Source organism: Muscardinus avellanarius (assembly GCF_963383645.1).
Source record: "Muscardinus avellanarius genome assembly, chromosome: 20".
Classification (NCBI taxonomy): domain Eukaryota; kingdom Metazoa; phylum Chordata; class Mammalia; order Rodentia; family Gliridae; genus Muscardinus; species Muscardinus avellanarius.
Genome location: NC_137806.1, coordinates 32,793,601 through 32,809,892, shown reverse-complemented (window position 1 = coordinate 32,809,892; position 16,292 = coordinate 32,793,601). Strand labels below are relative to the sequence as shown.

The following is a 16,292-nucleotide window of genomic DNA, read 5'->3' as shown; positions in this document are numbered from 1 at the left end:
TAACAGATCCAGTTTCAAAATGAAAAACAAAAAATAGGGCTGGGGCGGGGCGTGGTGGCGCACCCTTCTAATCCCAGTACTTGGGAGGCTAAGATAGGAGGACCGCAGGTTCACGGCCAGCCTCAGCTACTTGTGAGGCCTTCCCCAACTTAGTGAGACCCTGTTTCAAAATAAAGAATAAAAAATTGGGCTGGGGGTATAGTTCAGAGGTAGAATGTCCCTGGGTTCAGTCCCCAGTACCAAAAGAAATAAAACCATAAAAGTTCTGGAAGAAAATATTAATAAATTACTATTCTAGAGTGAGGAAGGCATTCTAACAATGACTCAAAAATCCAGAAATAAAAGAAAAAAACCTAATAGATCAGATTATGTGACAATCATAAGCAAAGCCAAATGTCAGAAAAGAAGTTGAAATAAATTTGCAGCTCATTACAGTTGAAGCATTAATACCTCTAAGAAAGTAGTCCCAGAAATGGACAAGATGTTAACCTGGAAGGAAAGTGAGCAAAAGGTGTGAACACAGAAGCAAACAGTGGCTCTTGGGCATATGAGAAGCAGTTAACTCTACCTGTAATGACACAAACTAAACATACGTGGATCATGTTTTCATCTGTATCAGAAAGAAGAGCCCAGTTCAGCATTTCAGCAATGTCTATGGAGGTGAGGTGTGGCTAAGCGGGTACCGTCATCAATTCCAGTTGGAACGGTGGCACCACCCTTGTGGGGACGGGATACTGGCCGCTGTTTTCGAAGTTACAAAAGCACTTGGCCTTTGACCCCAATTTCCCTCTGTGGGGACCTGTTTCACAGGTGCATACACATACATGTGAAATGACATATATACAAGTTCTGAAAGAGAACGAAATACCCATTAACAGAGAATAGTTAATTGAATGAGGGCACATGTGTATGATGGAACCCAAGCAGCCACCAAAACTTTAACAGTCATCTAGCAATATGTGAAGCCACCTAGGAATTTTATATGCAGACACAGTATGTGTATGATGTCAGTGAGTAAAATTTAAGACTTTACATTTGTATGACTGTATGTGCCTAAGAAAGTGTGGATGGAAATGTACGAAACCAAGACCAGAGACTGTACAGAGTGGGGGTGTCAGGGTGGCAGCACAGAAGCTGGCGTGGATAGAAGGAAGACATTCACTGGATAACTTTGGCTGTCTTTTGGCGTTTAAACCATGTGAATGTATTACCTATTCAAAAAATTAAATAAAATTAGTTATTTTAAAAGCCTATGACTCAATATAAGTCAGAAGGTTCTGGAAGTCAGACCCTCCCCCGTGGATTAAGTGGGTGGCACCATCCACTCGTGTGATGCCCTGGCCCCCGCTGGTCAGTGGGCAGCACCGGGCTACTCGTGTGATGTCCTGGGCCACATTGTGAAGGGGCTGTGGTCTCAAGTTCTGGCTCTACGGCCTAGACACGTTATTGAGCCTGTCCTGTTTACAAAGCAGAGAACTGTGCCTGCCTACCAGTGCCGTCAGGAAGGTGCGCCGTAATAGCCAGCACTTGCCATTGTGACCAGGAGGAGCCACCTCTCGCTGCCTACAAATACATTTACCTCTGTCTACATGTTATTAAAGAAACAAAGGGAAAAGAACAAGACAGAGGACTGCAGAAACATGTACTTTAATCACATTTTCTAGAATCTGGCAGGTACAACATCAGTAATTTGGAATTTTGTTCAAAATCAAAACTGCACCTGTAGATGTTACTTAAAATAGAGCACACGTGGCTTTACGCATGACACCGTCACCTAACCTGCGTCTCTTGGTGACTAGCTCTGGCTTCTGCAGGGCTTCAGTCTGCACACTGAGAGGCTACCGGGAGCTGTTCGAGTTTCCTGCTGAAGGCAGTGCTGGTGCAGACCAAGAAAGCTGTCCTTTCTTACATGCAGTGGCACCTAGGCAGTCAAAAACATGGCGGAGGGTTTCACACACACCAGGAGATTACACAGTTGAGCCATTTACGATGTTCAACACCCAACAGTTGACTTGTCAAATTTCAAAACTGAATCCATTACTCTGCCGTCGCATCTTCCTCATAATCCAAGAATCAAAACAAGAACATTGGAAGTTTACCAAATTTCATATCTAGTTGTCTAACTTCCATAGACACCACTTACAAGAAACAAAAGCATACATGAAGAAGGGGGCGTCCTCTCCTCCGAGTGCTCACGTCATCGGCCACTACAATGGCTCCCGTCAGTTACATAGTCAAGAACTGGACTGTTACGTGAGGTGCCGACACAGACCAAGTGCCCAGAGGCGCGCGCCGGCCCACCGCTCACAACGCAGAGGGCACTCTAGCACTGCACAGGGACCACACAGCGCCACCAGGCTACAAAACGGGCTCCTACAGTTTATGCAATCATTAGGAATAAATACATCCAAAAAACGGAGGCTGCCCACAATCTAATTTATGGTAAAATAATCAGATGAGTTTCAGCGTAAGATTACATATTTCTTTATTTTCTCTGAAGTGAAAAAATTCATTAAAACTTTGAAAGTAACTTTTTACCTTAACTAGACACTTTAATTTCCCAGGACATACTCTAATACACTATTTTTCCTAAGCTTAAAACAAATCACGGTAAAGAAAAATGCAATAAATGGAAATGACCATGGCCTTTCTCTAGTAAGTAGTCTAAATAGTAGCTGTTACTGTGGGATGATGAAGTAAAACCACCCAAAAGACGCTTAAACACACAATAAAAACAGGGGCACGTTCATCACATTTTCTGAAACTGGATGAACAACGTTGAGAATACAGCTTATTAATATACTGGCAAGATTATTAGAATTTGCATTTTTAGACTGTTTGCACTAAGGTCTCTTTCCCTGAACATGTGATATTTGCAGCCCTAAAAGAAAAACCAAAACAAACAAAAAGGAAAGGTAGAGGAAGCCCCAATCAAGCCAGCCTTTTAATGCAACCTAACAAAAAACACCTCCACCAACCACAGAAGCTCAAGCTTATCGTGAACACATTCGGACTCTGGCAGGGTAGATGGGGGGATAAGAGCACTTATTATTTCCTTCAGAAAAGCGGGAAGAGCCTGGGGAAGACGACTTTGCCAGCGCTGCCTTTCCACAGACACCTCTGGGTGAGTCCCAGTACATCCACTGACACTTGTAAACCCCAGGTTTAGAAGGCGACATACAGGACCCACGAGTCCTCTGTTGGAGCCACGGGGACAATGTCCTGGGGCCGGAGAGGAGCCTCCAGGAGGCCAGACCCGCCGGGCACCGAAGACACCTCCCCACAGAACTGCAGAGAGGGAGGGGCTTGCATAGAGTGTATTCAAAATAAAATCCTTTACAAGTGCTTACTTTAAAATAGCATTAGAAATTCATATAATCCCATTCAAATTTTATCCAGAAGTACTTCATTTAGTAAGTATGCAGGGCTTTTTATCCCTTAAAATAACTAAAAATGTCTAAAATCAGGAGAGGACCAGAGAGGCAAGGGGGAGAAGTGCTGTGCAGGTGCGTAGAGGACACTGGAGCCAGCCCACCACGCAGGCCCACCAGGAGCCGGCACCACCAGGAGCCCGTCAACAACAACTGAGGCCAATTCCCGAGCCACTCACCACCTCGACAGCGCCACCCTGTGGGAGGGGACAGCACCAGCAAGGCTGAAAACCATGGCCAAGCAACACTGACAGGGTCCCTGCTCTCCCCTTCCACAAAGACTCAACAGCGCCATGACAGAGATGGTTGGCTGCTACAGTGTGACAGCTAGAAATAAGACACACAACAGAGTAACAAGTCAAATTTGAAACAAACAGTATCAACAGATGTAAACACATGGAATTAAACACAGAATTAGTACGATTTACATGTTTTAAAAGTATATGCTTCATTTATAAATATCTCTAATTGATAATCTAGAAAAGGTCATAAATATTCAAGTGAACATTTGAATTTTCTCTTTTAAGAGTTCAGAGTTCTTGAAGTCTTAGGTTAGTCTCTGATTAATGTCCAAGACTAAAAGGCTTCACACCGTCACTGTGTGTCTCTACGTAGACATAGAAAAGCCTTTATTACCTACTGTGTTGTAATAAGACTTTAAAATTCTGTAATTCTCTTATACTTGTAGAAAGCCTGTAAGAGAAAAAGAAAAGCATGTTAGTACATACAGCTGATACGACGGTGCCTATTTCAAATCACTGATATTGCTACAGGAGCCACAATTTGAAAGCAAAATCAAAATTAAAAATATAAGCAATACTTGACATGATTCCATCTTTAAGTTGGTATGCCGTAATTTCTTATTAAAGATTAACAAAACACAGAGCAATGGTTTTTGGCTAAGAAGGGCACAGAGCCAGCGGTCTACCGCGGATGCATAAGGGAAGCAGGAGCCGGGGACGGCGCACGCTCACAGCTCGGGACTAGGCAGCCCAGGAGCCTGCCGTCTCCTCCCGCCTCGGCCTCCTGAGAACTAGGATTGCACGTGTGCACCTCTGCTCCTGGCGTGAAATACAAACTATCAGTGGACAGTCTGTGTTTCAAATCTCAACTGCACAGTCATTTTTAAACATGGGAAACAAGTGAAATCTTTGCTATTTTTAAGATGGGAAATGTGTAACGATCGACTTTAAGTTAATTGCCTCTCTAAAATGCATATTAAGAAGCAATGATCTTGCAACACTCGGTCCCTTTAAAGAAAGTCCCCGACTTGAATGTCTGCCTCTCTCTAAGGCAGCACAGCTTTACTCTCCGGTTCTTTTCCTCCTATGCTTCCTTCTGTGTTCTCAGTTAGGTGGCACTGCACATATCTCTATAGGAGAGTTCAAACTATTCCTAACCCATCTGTAGTATAAACAAACAAGCAGATGATATGTCTGAAAACAAAAAGAAAAGGGATATAAGTAAGTGAAAGCAAAGGACTCTTCAGCTTAAGAAACACAGGCGAGCCGGGCGCGGTGGCTCACACTTGTCATCCCAGCATTCAGGAGGCTGAGACGGGAGGATCGTGGTTCGTGGCCAGCACCAGCCACTTGGTGAGGCCCTTGGCAACTCAGTGAGACCCTATTTCAAAATAAGAAGAAAAAATAGGGCTTGGTGCATCTCGGAGGTAGAATGCCCCCGGGTTCCATCCCCAGTAATGAGAAGGGAAAAAAAAGCAGCACGGGGCAGAAGAAGGGCTGGTCTCTCTTTCCATCGCCTTCTCGCCCCACTGTCCTCTCTCACTAAGGCATGACAGGCTCCGGTCCCCTAGAGGAGTTAGCAGAGTACTGTGCCTGCAGAACGGAGGCTGCAAACAGCAACGGGACACCGGTAATCTTCCTGCCACTGTACACAGGTTCACTCATCAGCCTTGAGGCCACGGTAAGCAGAGGGTCCAGATCATTTCATCACCTCCGTCCACAGACTGCGGGGGCTCGAGTCTCCGCAGTGGAAACGGATCCTACCTTCCAAAAGCGTTTAGAAGCGCGACGATTTCCTGACGAGTGAGCTGGAAGCCTTTGGATGGACTGTTCTCTGGAAGCTTCTGGATTTCTTTTTCAGAGAACAGTATCTTCAAGGCAGTTCCCAAACCCTGAGTCTACAGAAAACAAGGATGGACGAACAATTAGTTCTGCAGAGTATGGACTGAGAAGACCACTCAGCTGTGACGACAGGACGTTGCTATGGACCAAGCCTTCACCACTGTTAGATTTGCTCAAGACAGTTATGCACATGATAAACTTAGCTGAGCTGGTAAGAACGCTGAACAGTGTAACGTGTTGGACACATACTATTGTAAACTACTACTATGCCTGTGTTTAACCTTGAAAGCATCACCCCAGGACCACCATGTTCAACTCGTAACGTGGAAAGCGTTTTTTTTCAGTGCTAGGGATGGAGCCCAGGCCTCACACGTGCCAGCAAGCGCTCTACCTGAGACACGCCCGAGTTCCACTGAGGGCGTTTTTACAGCCCCTAACAGTTCAAGCTTCTTGTTAGTGATGTGAACATTTAATAATTTCTCAATTATCAGCATCAGAGGAAAAGAAAATTTTTATTTCGGTGTAGTCTCTATTAAAATGTCTCCTAGCTGGGCGTGGTGGTGCACACTTGTAATCCAGTACTTGGGAGACTGAGAAAGGAGGACTGCAGGTCTGTGGCCAGCCTCAGTACTTAGTGACACCCTCCACAACTTAATGGGACCTTGTTTCAAAATTAAGAATAGATAAAATAATGCCTCTTTTTTTTTTTTTTTGGTGGTACTGGGGTTCCTGGAAGCCCTTCTACCTCTGGGCTACACTCTCAGACCTATTTTCACATTTTTATTTGGAAACAGGGTCTCCTAAGCCAGCACGTGCGGCTGGCTTCGAACCTGCGCGATTCTCCTGTCTCTGCCTCCCAAGCGCAGGGATTACAAGCGTGCGCCACCACGCCCGGCAAAATAATGCCTCTTGATTTCCTATAACTGTCATCTTTCTTTGTAAGAAAATAAGAATTAAAATACCAAACAATCCTTTTACATTAAACATTTATGACACGTACCTATTGAAGTTTTAGTGTTTTGGGATATAGACAGCCCCTTGTGACTGAGGACAAATTCAATGGCCAAAACTTAATATTTAATTTATATTTTATATAACTTTTATATAAATATATTAAATTCTTTATTAAAAACTTCAAAAATGAATCTGAAATTTTACCAAGCACATAAATAAATACAACTAAAATCATTCACACAGAATACAAAAATATCCTTATACATGTACATATAACACAGAGTTTAATAATAATAATTATATTTCATATAAAAAAACAGAAAAACTGCACTTTGGATCTACCGATTTCTAAACTCCAATGAATAATGAGGACATTTATTATAATGAAAAGGTTTACAATACAGTGGGAAATAATCTAAGGTTAATAGGAGTTGTTAAAAACAAGGCAGCACACATACCTGCAACTTCCCCCACAGTCTGCATTTGTCGCAGCCGACGCAGTCCATGATGCGGGAAATATTCTTGAAGTGCAACCGGAATTCCTCCTGGAGTGCAGAAAATATTTCAGTGTAATTATATTTTTAGAATTAAGCGAAGTCTTGCAGGCGAGAACCGGCCCCGTCTGGCTGCGGCCGACTGCAGGCGCGGGGCAGCTTCCTACCTTCAGAGAGGTCGCCCCCTTCTTGTCACCTGCAAACATGGACTTCTCGTCAAAGTGCATGGGAAAGGACCTGATGAAAAGACAGACGGGCGACGGTGAGAAGCCGGGGACTCTGCACTACACCTGAGCAGAAGTTCTCTACCTACAAATATTTTACATTCATTATTCATTTACTTACAACACGGGAAGGTGACAAAAATTTACACAGAAGCTATTTAATAAAAGAGTAAAGATAAAAATGGCTTTGCAATTTAAGACTGTAATATTCTGAAGAAATTATATGATAAAACAAAAAGAAAAAGCCAGGCGTGGTAGCACACGCTTGTAATCCCAGCACTTGGGAGGATCGCGGTTCGTGCACACCCTCAGCTACTTAGTGAGGCCCTTTGCAACTCAGTGAGACCCGGTTTCAAAATAAAGAATAAAAAATAGGGCAGGAGGTGTAGCTCGGAGGTCGAATCCCCTTGGGCTCCACCCCAGACCCGCAAAAAAAAAAAAAAAAAAAAAAAGTAGAGCTGGGGATGTAGCTCAGAGGTAGAATGCCCCTGGGTTTCATCCCCAGTACTGAAAAAAAAAAGAAAGAAAAAGAAAAAGAATCTATGTGAAAAATACACAACACTATTGAACATTTTAAAATGTGATAATTTACCTTAAGCATTTTTTAATCTTTTTCTCTGTGCTCATATTAAAAGCAAGCTTGAGTTTTTATAGACAAGGGTTTTTAGAAGGCTATATTCTGGAAGGCACAGCTAACGCTCCCTTACGTGTCCGCTGCAACGCTAAACACACTTATGATGCGTCTAACTCGAGTAGTTCCCCAGGAGGACATGCAGCTGATGGGAAGATCGCTAAGGGCACTGAAATCTGGTCCTTCATAAAGTCTCAGTCGGCTGGGCGTGGAGGCGCACGCGCGTGATCCCAGCACGTGGGAGCCTGAGACGGGACTACTGCAGGTTCACAACCAGCCTCTACTACTTAGAGAGGCCTCCACAGCTTAATGAGACCCTGTTTTATAATGAAGAATAAAAAACAGGGCTGGGGTGGAGCTTGGAGGTAGAATGCCCCTGGGTTCCATCCCCAGTACTGCAAAACACAAACCAACGAATCTTAAGTCATACTTAAAACCACGTGGAGCACACCCTTGCTTTCCTGTGTGAAAGCTCCGGCAGACAGCCTCAAGGATGCTCCTGGGCGGCGTCTGAGGAACGCCCGTCAATGCTGCCGTCCCCTCCGTTCCCTCTCAGTCTACCTCGTCCTTTTCCTAACTCTGAGGGGTCTGCTGCCCTTCAAGTACCACCTCATCTAAACAGACTGATGATTTCTTACTTTGTATCTTGAAAGATACTCAGGAGGAGGTTTTTGGTGTCAGCATCATCTTCTACATTTCCAGTGTAAAGATCAACAATTGAGCGCTCAAAATAAGGGGCCACCTTGGACAGAGCTCGGAGCTCAATCAAGTACAGGAAGTACAGGTTCTTCAGCCTCCGCGGACCTTCTCCCTTGGTCTCCGCAGGGTCAAAGCGGCGCTTGAACTCTTTGATGTTCGGTCCCCAGGTAGGTTTACCCCAGGTCTCTGAAGAGAGATGCAATCATTCAGTAAAGGGAGTTTTTGCTCTAGAGACTATGTGCCCCCTACCCCCGCCAGTACTTTCTATATTAAAACAAGGCAAAATTGGTACTTAAAAATTTGATTACCTTCCAAAAGATAATTTGCACACAGATGGATATTGATACTGGCATGAAGTCCTGATATAAGCTTATAGAAGACTCTTTTCTCCAAACACAAACCTATTCAGAAAAACATTGAGAAATAATTTCCATTTAGATTACAGAAATATTGAACCAAAGAGATTCGGTATTCAGGCTTAAAGATTCAAGGACATTAAAAATAACAAGAAATAATATATAAACAATTAGACTAAGAGTCTCAGCACAAGACAGAGGAGATTCTGGCTTCAGGATGGTGTTAACAGAACAGGATGAAAGCTTAATGTAGAACAAGATGTCCAGGTCTGGGCTACGCAGGTGCAAACACCACAGACGCTGATATGCAGGCCCTGGGACGCAGGTGCCAGCACCGCTGCTGCTCTGCCTTGACACAGCCCCTTTCCCGGCCCCTCCCTCTCCTGTTCTTTCCCGGAAGCCGCTTGGGGGCAGGTGGCGTCCCTAGCTAGGGGAGCACCAGGCAAAGCCTTCTCAGCACCACTCAGAGGCACACCTGCCAAAGGCGACCTGGGAGGCAGGCTCCAGCTGCCAGCTGCAGCGACACACGCCAGTGCAACTGGCCAACGCGCTCTCCCTTTCCTCGCTTAGACTTCATCCATGTTAACTTCAGCAGTGGAGCTGTGGGCCTGAGGCATACGCTGTTTTTCTTTCTCACAAGGGGCTAGATTTCCTAAAGCGGCACTCTGGCATTTGGACACTGTTCTTTTTTACAGGCACTGTCCACACTGAGACCTCAGGTTGGAGGATTGCTACGGTAGGTCTCAAGCTCCAGAAGACACACCTGAATCTGAAAAAGGTAGAGCCAGCTGCCTTGGGAGTCAGGACAAGAGGGCCCCAGAAGAATGGCAGATGTGGCACGCCTAGAGCCCACCACTGGGCTCAATTGTACTCTCATCCTCCATTATAAACACGCAGTCTCTTAACCTAAATGCAACTTCCCTCAATTTATATCTTTAGAGTAGAGCTTAATAACAAATGTATGTCCCTTCTAATTTGGTCATTTTTCAGTATAACTCTAAAAGCTGCATGACAACAATGTTTACTTTAATAATGACCAACACATGCATACAGCTCATTAAAATTATGCTGAGAAAACAAAATGGCCGATTAAGGAACAAAACAGAACTTATTTGACCCATTTCCTAAAGGTTACGGATACAGTTTCAATTTTCCTATATCTTCCACTAACATACTCTTTGTTTCATAAACCAATGACAACCTGAAAAATTGTTTCCCAAAGCATCATACATCCAGTTATTAACCTCAGTTTTTAAAATCCTGTAACATTTCAGTTTTTAATAATGTTTTACATTTTCAACACTGGAAATACAAGAATGCAAAAGGACCTAATATCCTGGAGTCTCTACTGATCTGTTTTATAAGTAGGCAAGTTTATACTATGGTAACATGAGCAAAAATATTCAAAACCTTCTCAATTCAATTTATCTTCCCTCATTTCATACATAAAATCCTTCCTTCTCAGGAACAGGTTTGCGTGCTGGTTCCTAGAAACGTGGTCTGGATGAGCACTGCATCCAGAATGAGCTGAGACCAGGGAGTCGAGCTACGAAACCCACGGACGGTACCTGGCCTGCGTACTTACACAGCAACATTGGTTTTCAGCTGACCAATGTCTTCAAAATTTCCACCTAATTTTCTCCCAAAATATGTTGTTTTCCTTCGAGCACTGTCAGAATTAGTTGTCTAGGTAATAAAATCCTAAATCTTACAAAAATACTAAGTAAATCAATACATTTTTACAAAAAGCCAATAAATTTAAAGACATTAAGTTTACCTTCTAGCCATGTATAGAATGATTCTCCTAGAGAGAGAGAAAAAAAAAAAAAAAAAAGGAGAGGAAGGGGGAGAGAGGGAGACAGGGAGGGAGAAAGAACTGGTTAAAATATTCTAAATATTCACCTATAAACTAGAATGAACTGGATCTACAAAATATTTCTTAAGACATAAATAAAAACCTCTAGAAATGTCTACTGCTTCAGGTAAAATGGAAAAATAGGCATACAGTTCTAGAAAATAAGTAACAATTCTGAAAAATGTTCTTACAAATGGTATTTTGACTATCAAAGTGTTGGACAACCCATTTCAGTTTAAATATTTTTTGTAAATCTTATTCCTCAAAGGCTTAAATTCCCAAAAGCATAGGAGAAAACAGAACAATATTAGGTTTGCATTTGATAAAAGCCATCATGGTGTTTTTTCAAATTTCAAAAAGAATAAATTTTAATACAAAAAATCAAATAATTACATTTCCTACACCAATAAAAACTATGTATAATCCCTCAGTTATATAAGACTAAGTTTGAGGGATAATTTTTAGAGCCTGTAAAGCAAATAAGCTGGATAAAATGGAGCCTGACTTATCTATGTACTGGTCTAAGAACTATTTCTGGGGTTGAAAAGATTGTACCCAAAGGATTCCTTCAGTTAAACAGCAGTACATTCAAGAGACTCCCTGAAAAACATGGTCACTACAGTTAAAAACAATGTAACATATTCCTGAAGACTTCTCAGAAGATTTTCAGGGCATGTGAAGTAATCCGGGTGCCCAGCTCGGTAAGATGCCCTGCCACAAATGCAGACCCCAAAACTCATGCTGGATAGGACACGTGTAGAGAATTTTTATTTGTCAAGTAAAAGATGGAGAAAACTCCCTGGCCAATATAGTTCTAGGTGAAAAATAAAAAGATGCAATTAATAAGAATAAAATAATTACTGCACTTCCTAAGTTCTTATCTTTTTTTTCTACTGAAGAGAGTCACAGAAGGCCAGCATGCAGAGACGCTACATGAGGTTGGATGACAAACGCCATGGTGGGAATTCCTACACTTTGCACACGACAAAAACATCTTTCTAGAGTTGATCATTCAACATATCCTTCCTAAGGGTCGGCATCGTCTCATTTATTCAAAACACCTCCGCTGCCAGCTTGCACCAACCTCTTCAATAATCCCGCTCGACGGCCTCGGGCTGTCCCCACACACCTGCGTCCCTTGCGCATCCCTAGGCCACACGACTCCCTCCACGCCTGCATATCCAATTCCACTGGCCCAATCCGCTCCTTATTCAAACCTCCCTGCCCCAGAACACGGTCCCATCACGCTGCAGCCCCTAAGGAGCCACACGCCATCTGCTCCCGCGCAAAGTAGCTAACAGCGCAGGAGCGTGCGGTGCCTGAGCACAGCCTCACCTCCCTCAGCACGCGGCGCAGCTCCTGGAGGGAGGGCCTCACCTTTCACACATCTTTATATCCTGCCCATCACGGTAAGCAAGCATTCAACCGAAATGATGATTTTGCTGCTTGGGTCCCTTATGATGGATATCCATTCAGTCACCCAAGCCACCGATTGTTAATAAACTGCTCCTCATTAGATTAAGCACTACATTAAAAACCCAGGTCATAAAGTTCAAAGTCAATAAGAAAATAAAGAGGCCGCGAGTTATCAGGTTAAACTATCTTAATGTTGCTCCATTTCCTCTGAATATATTCAAGTAGATTTTTTTTTTTTGGTACTGGAGATTAAACCTACTAGCTTGCTACCTCTGAGCTACACCCCTAGCCCATTTTATTTTTTAACTTTGAAATAGTCTCACCAAGTTTCTGAGGCTGGGCTTGAATGTGATCCTCCCTGTCTCCGCCTCCCAAGCACTAGAATTATAGGTGTGCGCCACCACGCCCAGCTCATGGAGATGTGTGTGTGTGTGGGGGGGGGGGGTACTGGGGTTCCTGGAAGCCCTTCTACCTCCAGGCTACACTCCCAGACCTATTTTATATTTTTTATTTGGAAACAGGGTCTCTTAAGCCAGCGCGGCTGGCTTTGAACCTGCGCCATCCTCCTGTCTCCACCTCCCAAGCGCGGGGATTACAAGCGTGCGCCACCACGTCCGGCTAATGGAGGTTTTAATGACCAGAAAATGGTTCATATGGAGTGTGAACCTAGGTTCTCTAGTAAACATTTAGGAAGAATGGTCTACACACACACACACACACACACACACACACACACACACACACACTTAATAGAGAATAACTTCATATTATAAAAATAATCTTATTTTGTCATGAGTCACTGAAAGCTATGGTCTAAAAATAAACTAGATAAACATTTTCTTTTTATTTATTTATTTTTTTGGTACTGGGAGTAGAACCCAGGGGCTTTCTACCTCCAAGTCATACTCCCAGGCCTATTTTGTTTTATTTGGAAGCAGGGTCTAAGTTGCTGAGAGCCTCACTAAGAAGCTGAGGCTGGTTTTGAACCTGCAAGATCCTCCTGTCTCAGCCTCCCAAGCGCTGGGATTACAAGTGTGCGCCACCACGTCTGGCTCTTTATTTTTAATTAAAAGAGGTCAATCAAATTTTGATAGCTGACATTTCTTCTACATTTGGAACATACACAAGAGTTTCAACTTACCATCATCTTCACCTAAAAGAAAACAAGAAAAGAAACCTTAGACAATGCCTTGCACAGTCCAGACCCTACTTATTTTAATGTAAGATTAACTTATTATTAAACTACTCCTCACATCCTAAGTGTTGGCCAGTGCGGTGCCATCTTTGAACAGCTTCTTAATGGGAACACAGGCCAAAGAGCACATATTTTCACACATTTTATAATAAAAAATTAAAAAACAAATAAGAGTAGTCATAACGACCACTGGCTCCAGTAACCAACCACATGAAGTCTCTGCTGCAGCCAGAGGTCCGCGCTTCCCTGGACACCGGGTCCGGGACAGAGGCACAGCCCGGTGGAGGCGGAGGCGGAGGGCAGGCCGCCCAGGGCTGCAGAGCGGCGGGAGGCCAGGAGGGCGGCTCCGGGCTCCACAGCAGCTCTGCGAGTGGGCTTCACCTCAGGATTCTGAGGAAACCTTTCACTGTTTGATAAAAAAGGTTCTCCTGCTCAGAAGCTTTTAGAAAAATAGTCACAGAAGCCTTGCTGTTCCAACGCAGGAACCGTGCGGAGCGACGAAGTGGGACCCTTAGGGCACCTGGGTGGAGACTGCAGGCAGCTCCGCCGTGGGCTGCTGCCCCCTGGGCAGGGCCCATACCTCTGGCTTTCTCGTCTCGCCGCCATCTTTTGTATATACCGGCTTCCTTCATCAAGTCCTTATCCTAACACGGAAATGAAGTTATCTCTTGGCACCTGATGGCTTTACTGCGTGAACTCTGCTACGGAGGAGAAAGGGGAGGCCAAAAGCTGGGGCTCACGAGCAGGAGCTCAGTGCTTGGCCCTGGGCCACCAGGTCAGTGACGGGCCGTGGCTCCTCACGGGGACACTAGCTTCAGCAACACTGCCACCATCAGGCGCCACACGCCAACGTCAGGCACCACACATGCCACTGTGCGGCTGTGCCACGGCTAAGCTGTTAAAGCAGTATTCCCGTGGCCCTGCAGCACAGCACTGCCGCTGCTGCTGGGAGGCTGAAGCCCTCTACTCAGACGCAGCGCCCTCCTCAGTGGCAACAGTCTTACCCTGCCTCAGCTTTTACACCCGAATAAACTAAAGTTAGACAGATTCACGGTTCAGCTCTGCGCCGGCCACACCTCGAGTGCTTGACGACCCCCTTGGCAAAGGCCGCTACAGAGCGGGTGCGTGTGGAGTGCGGCTGAGCCTCGCCTTAGCGCCCGAGCCTTGTCCTCTCCGCACAGTGGGGTGGTGGGTTGGAGCCCCATGCCACCAAGGCCTATGGAATCAGACACCAGGCTCCCGGGGATCTACACCAACACCACAGGTTGAAGAGTGCCGCTGTGAGCTACCCGTTCTCCAACCTGGCTGCACACTGGAACTCAGAGAGCTGAAGAACATGAACACTGGGCCCGACTGCACTGCTAGGGGCCGGGCCTGGGCATCCAGACGTCACCAGCTTCCCAGGAAATCCCTGGTATGCGTGGATTTTTGAGGAGAAAGGGGTAGCACTGAAGACTGAACCCAGGGGATTCTACCACCGAACAACATCTCCAACCTTTTTTTTAATCAAGATCTTAACTAATTTGCTGAGGCTGTCCTTGAACCCGGGATCCTCCTGTCTCAGCCTCCCAAGTCCTGGGATTCTAGGTGTGTGTCACCGTGCCCAGCTGCATGGGCCACTCACAACTCCTTTACTCTACGTGAAGCTCGGACTTCAGGTTTGGCACTCAGCAAACAGTAAATGTCAGAAATTACAGAAGGCACACGCAGACATCTTGAGATCAAGTACAAAACAACCGTATGCGTTTGTTAGTCATTCAAATTAAGAGAAATATAAATAGTTGAAAATTTTTCTTATGAAGTTTACCTACAAAGACTTTTTATTAAAAATAAATCTAAAGGCATAAAAATGAGCCGGGCGTGGCGGCGCACGCTTGTCATCCCAGTGCTTGGGAGGCGGAGACAGGAGGATCGCGCAGGTTCAGAGCCAGCCTCAGCTACTTAGTGAGGCTCTCAGCAACTTAGTGACAACCTGTTTCAAATGAAATAGAAAATAGGTCTGGGAGTGTAGCCTGGAGGTAGAAAAGCTACCTCCACCCCAGCACCACAATGAACAAATAAATGAATAAATAAATTAATCTGTATAAAACTCACCTCGGCTGGGGGCCAGAGGGTTTAAAGGACGATAAACAGATCTAGGCCTGAAAAAGAGCACCGAACCCAAACGTGAACCGGCGTGAATCTGGCACAGCCCCCCGGCACAGCCCCTCCCCGCCACCTACTTGAAGCAGTTCTCCTCGTAGATGCTGTTCCACACCCTCCACGCAGACGGCCCCTTGTAGCCCGTGTAGCGCTCGGGGTTCAGCAGCAGGTCCACATACTGCGCGGCGGGGGACTGCTCATCTGCACGAAACCGTTCAGAGCCGCATGTGTGTTTCACCATCCAGCCAGAGCGCAGCGCCAAGAGCCGCGCAGGGCATCCGTGCTCCCCAGCCTGGGCAGCAGAGTGCGCACACTCGCAACTGCGCTTGACCGGACTGCTTAAGAAAAAGCAATCCTCCCTTCCCTCGGGCTACCCAGTGCTCTTCTAGGAGGCAGAATCCCCCGTCCATGTTGGTTTTAACCACCAGACATGAAAAGATGCAACAGAGTCATAAACTGCTATTTTGAATTATTCATTAAACATATACCTATCTAAACACAGCTTGAACATACTGATTTTGTTAAGGGATTTGCCTGCAAATTTCTTTCTTTTTTTTTTTTTTTTTTTGTGGTACTGGGGATGGAACCCAGGGGCCTTCTACCTCCAGGTTACACTTCCAGACCTATTTTATATTTTAGGGTTGGAAACAGGGTCTCTGTCTTTGAACCTGCGCGATCCTCCTGTCTCAGCCTCCCAAGCACAGGGATTACAAGCGTGCACCACCACACCCGGCAGCCTGCAAATTTTAGTGTAAATGTTTTTATAAGACATTCAGAGACCCCTGAGCAGGTGGCTTCAATGGATCCACAG

The 16,292-nt window shown here is 45.0% G+C and overlaps 1 protein-coding gene across 1 annotated transcript in view; it reads right to left on the bottom strand.

Moving 5' to 3' along the window:
* Window positions 1–4,063: 4,063 nt before the first annotated feature.
* ERO1B (endoplasmic reticulum oxidoreductase 1 beta) overlaps window positions 4,064–16,292 on the bottom strand; it is a gene marked incomplete at both ends in the record, with an annotated part of 32,278 nt that continues 20,049 nt past the window's right edge. The window contains 10 exon segments of the mRNA XM_080717164.1: window positions 4,064–4,124; window positions 5,438–5,571; window positions 6,928–7,014; window positions 7,131–7,200; window positions 8,457–8,703; window positions 8,826–8,918; window positions 10,651–10,677; window positions 13,286–13,297; window positions 15,434–15,480; window positions 15,562–15,682. Of these exon segments, the coding sequence (XP_080573290.1) occupies window positions 4,064–4,124; window positions 5,438–5,571; window positions 6,928–7,014; window positions 7,131–7,200; window positions 8,457–8,703; window positions 8,826–8,918; window positions 10,651–10,677; window positions 13,286–13,297; window positions 15,434–15,480; window positions 15,562–15,682 (899 nt within the window).